Below are 11,319 nucleotides of genomic sequence, written 5' to 3' on the forward strand. Positions count from 1 at the left end.
TTGACACACTGGTACCAATCACTTGAACGAATTAGTAAAAGAAGACTGCAAATTTTAGAATCCTATTTTTCTAATTCTTGAGGAAAAATAGCTTACTGGTGTTGATCCTGATTCCTCCATAGTTGAATCAAAGAAATCAACTTAATCCTACAAAAAAACAAAACAAGCAAAATCAAATCATTTTAGTAAACCCTAGATTAAATATAAATCATGTAAATCAAGTAACCCAAGTTACATAAACATGATACCTATTAAAAGAAATTAGATGTTCACTTGTTTATTTCGTCTGAAGAATGAAGATGATACCTTCTACTAGTAAACCCTAGCTAACACTGACAGGTTACAAACTCATATGAACAGATTTCTCCTGAAAAGAAGGAGGAGGAGAAGAAGAAGAATGAGGGGATGATTAGATTCTACTAGAGTTTAGAGATTCATGATTTGATTTTCGATTTCTCCTAACTTTAGTTTCTGTTCTATGAACTGAAGAAGGAGGCGAAGAGATTAGAGATGTGAAGTGAAAATTAGGTCGACGAAATAAATGTATACTTGGGTTATAACTTAAGAAATACGAAGGGTGTGGATTGAATCTATCTGATATTAATCAACGGTCTATATTTATCGGTTTTTCAATGGTTTTTGGTTCGGTTTTCAGGTCAAACCAAAACCAAACCAGTAATGTCGGTTTTTCAACTTTTTTTACCAAACCAATCCAAATCTAAATGGTCTGGTTCGGTTTCTTGCTTATTGGCCTGGTTCGGTCGGTTTCCAACGGTTAACCGACACCATGTTCAGCCCTAAGCAAGGGGCTTGGTTCGCCTCTTAGCGATGCATTTTTAATTTGGCGTGCGCGGGGCCCTGTCCCGCCTCGCCCCATGTAGATGTATTTTTGATTTGTTGTGGTGGGGAAATACATTAAATAAGTGGAAAGTTTTGTGCAGATTTTATTTATTTTTTTCCTTTTAACTTGGTGTGCGCGAGACTTCACCCACCCTGTGGCGATGCATTTTTCATTTGGTGAGCGCGGGGCTTTGCCGGCCCCATGCAGTTGTATTTTTGATTTGGTGTGGCAGGGAATACATTAAATATGTGGAAAATATGTGCAGATTTCATTTATTTTTTTCCTTTTAACTTGGTGTGAGCGGAGTCCACCCCGCCTAGCCGCGTGGAGATATATTTTTGATTCGGTGTGGCGGGGCAAGTACATTAAATAGGTGGAGATATGTGCAAATTTTACATATTTTTTCCGTTTATTTTCGCAGAAAATATATCGATTCTTTTCCTATTATATATTAATTTGGAAAATATACTTAATATAGTAATTACACGATTTCCAAATTGAATTTGGACTTTTAAGAAATTCTAAACACGGTAAGTTAGGTTTTCTTTTTAAGTGTGTAAGTTTTAAACCAATCATACGTTGCGTCCTCATCTAAATATTGTCACTTCATGAATTCCAAATTAAATTTGGTTTCCATTGTTTAATATTTTTCCTATTCTTTTAAAACCAATTATATGTTCCAAATGTCCTCGCCAAAAGACTCGTTTCACAAAACTAAAAAAAAGTCTATTTCGACCAATTAGAATTGAGGGTTTCCTCACCATTCGACGTGGAAGCTTTATTTTTATTTGTATACGCCTTTAAGTCTTTAGATAAACACCTTATTCGAAACACGAGTGCTTGATAGTTTAAAATGTCAGAAACCAACCATTAAAATATTATCAGAAAATGTGCTTTTACGCTAAAACGTTGGACGAAATTGAGTTAATTATTAATAAAACCACCTATGATAACTGGTTCCGCGCTGGATTCTCCGAATTGATTCAAATCATATAAAAGAATTGGCTCCCGCATGTTCCAACTTATGAAAATGTATCTACTCATAGCACATGTTTGGAAAAAAACACTCACAATTAAGCAACAAGCCTGTTCAAATCGGCAAACACTTTTTACCCAAATGTTAATACTATACAGATTTACGAAAATTTCTATGTTTGATTTGGATTTTGTATTTGCACAAGATATTACTATGTGGTTTGGTCAAAATAGCAAGTACATTTTAGAGGAAAACTGCTATTGAAGGAAAAACAAAATAAAAATTACGACCATTGAACAAGTACTGTACGAACGATCTCAATATTTCGCAATATGTTTCGATCTCTGTATATCGAAAAAAAATTAGGTACAGTCATTTCAAGTTATTAACCAAGTAGAATAATAAAAATCTTGGAGCTAAAATCTTGTGTACCAACCGTATGGGCAGCTAAAATGAATGTCATGCCAAGCCCAAGTGAACATTTAAATATTCACTTGGGCATGCTTTAGGCAAATCATTCCCAAAAGCATACACATATTTTATTTTTTTGATCAATCTAAGAGAATAGATTAAAAAAGCACACAAATCGTGTGCGGGCAGATATAACTGACAAAGAGTGAAAAGCCCAGAACAACAAAAAACAACTAAATCAAAGAAGTTTCTAAGAATACAAAGAGTACCAACAAAAGAAGACACAATTTGTGAAAACTAACAACTTGTGATATCTAACAAATCAGGAGCAACTTGCAGACAACAATGGGTGACCATTGTCAATTAACATACTCCTCAACATCTTTTATAATTAAATCATCGTGATTTTTTACAAGATCGTTAAATATTTTTTTACGATTAACCTTTTGAGATGAAAACTCCAAGCCCCATGAAGAACCAAACTCCAAGAGCTTATCAGCCGAGACATTGCTAGGAGCTTTAGAATTAGGAATCTCTTTCTTTTTTAAACCTGAAAGGGTACCATTAGGATACACACTTATGCCTTTGCATTTTATACCAAATTTCATACCAATTCCTGTCATTGTTTTGGACGATGATTGCTTTGCGACGCTTACCTTTGAATCTTAAAAGTATACACATAAGTATTAAATACACAAGAGACACTTTTTTTTTTCGGCCACGCTATTGGCTGAGAACTTTGCTAGCTTCCGATCGCGCTTATGGTGGAAGCTGATAACCTTGCAACCCTGGGTTGAGTGAAAAAGAAACATTCATGAATATTCTACTAGTAATATTGATCGAGCACAAGCGATGTCACTTTTCCAGATCAATATTTTGGTGCTTCCACGTATGCTTCAAAATTTTTCTTTTGCTTCCACGTATTTGACTATAAGGTGCTTTAAAAGGGAGGCTCCACCACCGACAGTCCTTCCTGCTACATGCACAAAACTCCTTAAAAAATTACGACCAAAAACGGGATCCAAAGAAGGCCCACCTAGAGCCCGCACAGCTAGAAAATCAACCATTCACTTTCCAACATGCCTAAATGCAAGTCCCATAAATTAGTGCATCAAATTCATTTCTTTAATCATATTTATGTTTTATGTTACCCAAGTATTTTGCATTGGAGGATCATACCTGACATGCCTTATAGCAACTCACAAAGAATGCACCCCTTAAGATGGTTAATGGCCATTTCCATTTCACAAAGAATGCTCGATATAAAAGAAAGACCCGACTCTCCTCGTGCTTCCTTAAATGCACGATGAGTGTTGTTAAAGTCAAAACTTTCTTGATGAGATTTTGGAGGAAACTAAATTCATTATGTAAAAAAATAGTATCTACGAATTTATTAGAATCCATATCAATTCCAGACAAAGACTTGATAAAAAACTCTATTTCAGATATATTTTTGAAGAAAATTTCATATTTATTATAATGAAAAACGAAAGCTGAGTAAATGGAAAGCTAATATCAACAACGAATTCTTCAGAGAAAAATCTGAAAGATTCCACATGATTGTAGTTTGTAGACACTAGATTCGGAATGTGCAAGAGAATATGAAAAATAAGTAATAACATACCATGAAACTAGCATTTCGCTTGCATATATTTTTACCAATCAATTTTCGCTTAACACCCTGCACACCAACCATTATCCACCAAAATTCATCAACTTCCGTTAACGGCGACATATACTCCAAAGTTGGCGACCATCAACACTATCTAGCCTTGCCTGTTTAGGCAAACAACTGTAAATTACCGAGCACCAATTCCAAAATCAATAGCGAGATATGTGATATGCCACGAAATTTCCACGGTTGCTAAAGGCGATACCAACATGATGAAACGGTACCAGCCCGCTAATACTAGTATCCGCCTTTAACAATCTTAGAAATTTCCACCGATTTTTGTGCAAAAATTATTACACCGATCAAAACAATTTTTATATTCTATGAAACTGTGGATCACGGTCAGCGGTATTTGGAAGGAGAGGTGCGCTATATGTGCGTGCAATCCTACGATTGTGGAGACATCAACATCACCACATGGCACGTCCTACAAAATTGGGTCTCAATTACTTCACAAAAAAAAATAAAATAAAATCATCCTACCTTACGGACCTACAAAGATGTGACCTGTCTAGTATCTAATCGGGCTGCGTATCACTTTCCCAAATACTCCCGAGAGACACGTTAGCATTTCCTCCTCACACATAGAACAGCAACAATCAGCCATACAAGTCGGTCGTTTACTCCACTATAAAAATCACTGTCCAAAACCCACCACCACAGATCCAATCTCAAACAATCTCTCAATCTCATTCTTCATTTCATTTCTGAACCCTGAATCATAAATTCACAATGGGTTTTCCAGCATCAGGTGATCAGAAATACAAGTTTTTGATCTATGGTAAAACAGGATGGATAGGTGGATTACTTGGGAAAATCTGTGAATCACAAGGAATTGAGTATGTTTATGGTTCAGGAAGACTTGAAGATAGGAATTCATTAGCATCTGATTTGGAGAATGTGAAACCAACTCATGTTTTCAATGCTGCTGGTGTTACTGGTAGACCTAATGTTGATTGGTGTGAATCACATAAAGTTGAGACTATCAGAACTAATGTTGTTGGTACATTGACATTAGCTGATCTTTGCAGAGACAAAGGGTTGGTTTTGATTAATTATGCTACTGGTTGTATTTTTGAGTATGATGACAAGCATACTCTTGGATCGGGGGTTGGATTTAAAGAGGAAGATACTCCTAATTTTATTGGATCTTTCTATTCCAAGACTAAAGCTATGGTGAGTAGTCAATGATTTCATACCTTTTACTTTTGTTTGTTTTATTTTTAAAAGTTTTTTTTGTCAATTTGGGTTGTTTGCTAATTCTGGGGTGTTTGATTTTAAGTTCATTAATTGTGATTTGAGATTTCTATTTTTGTTTGTTTGATTCATTTTTTCTTCTTTGCTAATTTCTCACTGTAGATCTGTTAATTTTGACTAATTGTGATAGTATTTGTGATCCGACAGTGTGATTAGTATGCAATTGGTGTAGGTTCAAGTAGTTGAGCTTCATGTGAAAATTAGGATCTGTTGAACTAAGAATATTTCGAGTTTCACATAGGAAATAGTATGGATCGAGAAATCGGTCTTGTGTGTAATGCAAATTGTATTAGTGTTTGTATTGTTTATTCATGTATGATTTATTTAGTGAGCTATTGCAAATACTTCGAGTTTTGGGTAAGAAATAGTATGAATCGAGAAAATGGTCTTGCGTGTCGTATGCAAATTGTACTAGTGTTTTGTGTTGTTTATTCATGTATGATTCATTTGGTGAGATATTGCAAATATTTTGAGCTTTGCGTAGGAAATAGTATGAATCGAGAAAATGGTCTTGCGTGTCATGTGCAAATTGTATTAGTGTTTGGGGTAATTTATTCATGTACGATTCATGTGGTAAGCTATTGAAATTAGTAAAGAATTAGATGTATTGATTTGATTAAGAAAGAGTTAACAAAAAGTCTTACACGCACGACATGATGGATAAAATGTCTCGACGTGTAATGCAAGTTGTATCATTAGTTGGGTAGTTTATTGGAATTAGTAAACTATAAGATTCTTCGATTTGTTTGGGAGGAGTAAGGAAAACACTAAGAATGCTATTTTTGAATGATGCTTTTTGTTATATGGTAGTTGAATCATGTGCTTTCATGTTGACTTATTAAAGGGCTCAATTGGTTAATGCTGTTCAGATCTTTCTCTGGTTGCGTTTATGGTGCAAATGATCTGTAATATATGAATAGCTGAGGAAGTTATGGACTCCAAAGTGGATATATCTGGACTTGTTGCGAATACTAAGTTTAGGTTGCAGGAAACACTGTGTCACAGTATAGTTTTTCATTGTCCAAATATCTGGACTTGTTGCTTTTACTAAGCTTAGGTAGCAGGAAACATTGTGTCACTGTATAGTTTACTTCAAAGCGATCAGTTAAAACATTTTTGCCTCTCTGTTTGTAGTTGAGCTCTACTATTTTTGAAACTTGGCCGTGCTTCCTTTCCAGTTACTGTTATTTGAACAATTGGAGTTTTTCATATGTTTATATCAAAGTGTGCATAAGTGGAAATTCTGTGCATTCTTTGTTGCATGAAATTGGATGTATCTCAAGTCTTTCTCTGATCCATTTTTCATCTGAATCTTTTCAGGTAGAGGAACTGCTCAAGAACTACGAGAATGTTTGCACCCTGCGTGTGAGGATGCCCATCTCATCTGATCTAAACAACCCCCGCAACTTCATCACGAAGATTTCTCGTTACGACAAAGTAGTTGATATTCCAAACTCGATGACAATTTTGGATGAGCTTCTCCCAATATCCATTGAGATGGCAAAGAGGAACCTTACCGGTATCTGGAACTTCACCAACCCAGGAGTGGTAAGCCACAACGAGATCTTGCAGATGTACAAGGATTACATTGACCCTAGCTACACATGGAAGAACTTCAACCTGGAAGAGCAAGCTAAGGTGATTGTTGCCCCAAGGAGTAACAACGAGCTAGATGCCTCCAAACTGAAGACGGAATTCCCAGAACTCATGTCCATTAAGGAATCACTTCTGCACTACGTGTTCAAGCCAAATCAGAAGACCCCAGTAGCTTGAAACTAGTACGTTTTTGTTCTCTGGATTTATCTTATCTTATTTTGTTTTCTTTGGTTCATGCGATTGGGTTATGAACAAGTATGTTATTTGAATTTGATGTAATTTTTATTGCAACTCAAATGAGTAATAAATTGGTTGATTAGATTATTGTGCTAGTCTCTCAAGTTCTCTCAGAGTCATAAAACGAAATTTCACCAGAGGCGGTGAAAGTGAAAGTTACAGTTTTCCCATAATGGGTAGGAGAAAACTAAGCCCAATGTGGTTTGGCCCAGGTTTAAACAAGTTTGTGCAAGTTTTTCACATTCTATATATCTCTTCGCTTTTGAGGGTTTTGATTCGAATCTTTTGATCAACAAATATTGATCAGATTAACTCATTGCGATTTGGGGTTAAGGCTTTCCCATTCTGCTCAAGATTGATTGATTCATTCAAAAGCTACCCAATCTAGTGTTAAGGGGTGTTCAAGACTTCTTGAAGAGCTGCCTTAAGCCATATTTACACTCAAAGGTATTTCCTTCTCCATCTTTTACTTCTGGGTTTTCAACTACATACTAATGTTCTGGGTACATTCTCTTAGACATACTCCTTGCTTCAGAACATTGTCATGCAGATATCCCCCCCATGTTTTGAGCATACAAGACTGCCTTGAACATATATTTGCTACTTTAAGAACCATGTACTGATATAAACGTCGGGGCTTGGTCTGGTCTGGATCACTTTGACTAATTGTGATAGTATTTGTGATCCAACATAGTGTGATTAGTATGGAATTGGTATAGGATTTAAGTAATTGAGCTGTGGAGATTAGGATCTGCTGAACTGGGAATTTTCGATCTTCATGTGAAGATTAGGATCTGTTTAACTAAGAATATTTCGAATTTTGCGTATGAAATAGTATGGATCGAGAAAATGGTCTTGCGTGTAATGCAAATTGTATTAGCGTTTGGGTACTTCGCTCATGTCTGATTCATGTGGTAAGCTATGGAAATTAGTAAAAAAATTTGGATGTATTGATTTGATTAAGAAAGAGTTAAGGGAAAGTCTTGGACTGATAGAAAAGTACACAACTCAAATCAAAAGGTTAATCGGAAACTCTTTCCTCTCTCCAAACTTTTTCCTCTCAACGACTCTTTAGATCGGCAGATCAATCATTACCAATTCAACTGCTTGAAAGGAGCGGATCTGATCAGATCAATCATTACCAATCCCTCTACTTTCTCTTGATCTCGTTATTGTGATTTGCTAATTAGGTTTTAGTTATCTTTTCGGTTTTCTTTTGGACCTGGTTGTATTGTTTGTTTTTTATTTGTTCTGCTTGGATTTGTATCTGCTGGAGCAACTATGGGTTGTGATCATTCGCACCAAGGAATTCGGAACATGTCGTCTTCTCTTTCAGAGCAAATCAGCAAACAAATGGAAGCAGCAACAGCATCAGGGCTTCCTTCGGCATCTCCTCCAACTAAGGTTTGCAGCTTGGGGGTTTTTCTTCTTGGACGTTGATTTTGGGCATACCAAAATCTTTCAAGGCATACTCAATAAAGACAAAAAGGGTTGTGAAATAGCAAAATCAGATATCCCCTTAACCCAAATTTTTTTAAATGGCAAATCTACCCTTTACGTATTAGTGTTAGTAATCTGGATTAGTGATTAAATATTTTGGTTAGTGATTAAGATGTTTTCAGAATTATAAAGGTTGTTTAGATGAAAAAATTTGTGGGAAAAAAAATCAAAATTTTGGTTAAGAAGGAGAGAAAGAGAAGGAGAAAGTGAGAAAATTTTATGAGGTAATTTGCGTTACCTCCCCTGTAAAGATTGATAATTTGCATTACCTCCCCTACAAAAATAAAATTAGCAAAACCTCCTCTCCTCAATAATTCTGTCTATTCCAAGTTAGCTGACTCAGCACAAACTTACACGTGATTTTTTGTAGGGGAGGTAATGCAAATTACCAATCTTTACAGGGGAGGTAACGCAAATTACTCCAAAAAAAATAAAAACCACGTATAAGTTAGTGTCGAGTCAGCTAACTTGGAATAAACAGAATTATTGACGAGAGGAGGTTTTGCTAATTTAAATTTTGTAGGGGAGGTAATGCAAATTACCAATCTTTACAGGGGAGGTAACGCAAATTACCCCAAATTTTATTCTTGATTCAATGGAGGATGAGGAGGGTCATAATTCATATAAAAAACCTAGGAAAATACATATCAACTACAACAATGATTTCCAAATGGCTGATTTCTTAGATTATGAGAATGATTTTACACAAACTCAAGCTCAAACACAAACTCAAGATGATGATTTTTATGAGCCAAATCCAGATGATGAGCACATATATGAGGAACCCAATGCTTCTAATACACAAGTACACTTCTATCTTATGCTCAATCTCACTTCTGTAGCTACAAATTATCAAAAGTTTGGATTTTTGCTTCATGGTTCGGCTGACATCTATGAGCCGAATCAACCAAATGATGAACGGTTCGGCTCACTGAATCTGTTTACAGCATGCGCCGAACCTATAATTTTCAATTCTCATCCTTTTGTTACACACTAGTTCGGCTTATATGAAAGTTTCATAGTAAGCCGAACAACATCCTGCATAGCCCGGAATAAGAAAATTAATGGTTCGTCTTATATTGATAATAGCGTATAAGCTGAAACCTCTAAATGTTTAAGGTTCGGCACATAATTTCATTATCGTATGAGCTGAACATAAATTTGTTAATTTTTGGGTTAAAATATTGAGCGTGGTTCGGCACATATTTAGAATATCGTATAAGTCGAAACCTGTAAATGTTCATGATTCGACACATAATATGATTGTCGAATGAGCCGAACCTTGCTATTATAATTCTTTTCTAGTATTTAACCTTGTGATATTCTTTGTAGATCGTGGTTGGACCCATGGAAAATCAACCTGATCCAGTAGACATGATTCACGAGGATACCAAGGATCACTTTCAAAATGATTTGGTATTTAAGAACTTTTTGAGCCAAATCCATGTTGTCGGAATATTCCAAAGTTTTTCTTACAAATTATTTGTTTTGGAATGAACGTAGACATGGAAAACTAAACCCGAAGTTCTTGATTGGTTTGAGGAACATGCGATGAAGGTAAATTGTGTACTAGTTAAAGGACAACAAAGCCGATGGGATCGGTTTGAAATGATTTGTGAGCATAGTGGAGCCTGCGCTAGCAAGGTTAAAAAGGGTACCGTATATGTTGGGAAGATCGGGAGAAAGAATAGGACGAAGACGAAGAAAAGAAATTGCCCTTTCAAGATCGTTTTCAACCTCAAGAATAAGACCATGAAGAAAGAAGATCAATATTGGATAATAAATAAAGATATGGATTGTCGTCATAACCACCCACGTCCCAAAGACCTTCATGGACATGCGAAAGTAGCGCGACTCAAACCCGACGAGATGCTAGAAGTGGATAAAATGACACGAGCACGTTTGCCACCTTCTAAGATTCTTAGAAAATTGAAGGCGTACAACAAGAATAACAAGTCGACTATGCAAACTATCTACAAATGCAAGAAAAAATATTAGAAGACTCAATTTGCGAGGTAGGATGGTGATGCAACAAGTAATGTGGTTAGGGGTGAAGAATAACTACGCTTTCCAAAAGAAGTTGGATGACTTCGGTCAAGTCACACACCTTTTCCTTGCCCACCCGGAATGCGCCCAATTGGCTCTATGCTTCCCACAAGTTATTATATTGGGTTGCACGTACAAGACTAATAAATATGAGATTTCGTTGATGAACATTGTGGGGCATACTTCGAGAAAGGCACCGTTCACCGTGGCTTTTTGTTTCATGAAAAACGAGAAGAAAGAGAGTTATGTTTGGGGGTTAGAACAATTGAAGTTAATCTTCCGGGAGGGTGCTCTTCCTAACGTGTTCGTTTCCGATCAAGATTCATCGTTGATGTATGCTATTAAGAAGGTATTTTCGGATGCATTCAATTTTCTTTGTACGTTTCACATATGGTGCAATGTGAAGAAAAAATGCCAACCAATAATTCAACCACTTAAGTTGAAAGAATTAGAGAATATTGCTAAACTAGTGATGTTTTTTTTTTTCAATGATGCTGTAGTAAGATGATCGTTCACTCAGATTTGTTGAGAATTTGTTTTAAGACTTAACAAAGAAAATAAGTAAAAATATATACACACAATTTGTCACAAGATGAAGAGATGCTGAGACGCGGGATTCCACTACTTTTCATATTGTTATGGTTCAGTCATTAACTCTAGACAATATAGCTCAAACAAAAGAAGTTGTGACTCTAGTTCTTTGCCAAAAATAGATTTCGTAATATATTATTTGTAAGTTAAAAGCATGACGCATCTAAAGTATTTAGAACTAAGCATGCGGCA

At 35.9% G+C, this 11,319-nt stretch overlaps 1 protein-coding gene and 1 long non-coding RNA gene across 2 annotated transcripts; one reads left to right on the plus strand and one right to left on the minus strand.

Annotated features, from left to right (window-relative positions):
- Nucleotides 1-2,434: 2,434 nt before the first annotated feature.
- Nucleotides 2,435-3,795, minus strand: LOC113274819. Its single transcript, XR_003323275.1, has 2 exons — nt 3,408-3,795; nt 2,435-3,201 (listed from the first exon to the last, which is right to left on the minus strand). It is a non-coding gene; the product is annotated as an uncharacterized LOC113274819 (long non-coding RNA).
- Nucleotides 3,796-4,540: 745 nt separating this feature from the next.
- Nucleotides 4,541-7,083, plus strand: LOC113274818 (bifunctional dTDP-4-dehydrorhamnose 3,5-epimerase/dTDP-4-dehydrorhamnose reductase). The gene is made up of 2 exons (XM_026524215.1): nt 4,541-5,076; nt 6,478-7,083. Exons 1-2 carry the CDS (start codon nt 4,633-4,635, stop codon nt 6,928-6,930), a joined length of 897 nt encoding a protein of 298 aa, XP_026380000.1. The 5' UTR covers nt 4,541-4,632; the 3' UTR covers nt 6,931-7,083.
- The last annotated feature ends 4,236 nt before the right edge of the window (nt 7,084-11,319 follow it).

Source organism: Papaver somniferum, chromosome 4 (genome assembly GCF_003573695.1).
Source record: "Papaver somniferum cultivar HN1 chromosome 4, ASM357369v1, whole genome shotgun sequence".
Classification (NCBI taxonomy): Eukaryota; Viridiplantae; Streptophyta; class Magnoliopsida; order Ranunculales; family Papaveraceae; genus Papaver; species Papaver somniferum.

Coding starts and splice junctions, on each gene's coding strand:
- LOC113274818 (XM_026524215.1), top strand. CDS start 4,633: ATGGGTTTTCCAGCATCAGGTGATCAGAAATACAAGTTTTTGATCTAT. Junction 5,077..6,477: donor ATTCCAAGACTAAAGCTATG/GTGAGTAGTCAA, acceptor GAATCTTTTCAG/GTAGAGGAACTGCTCAAGAA.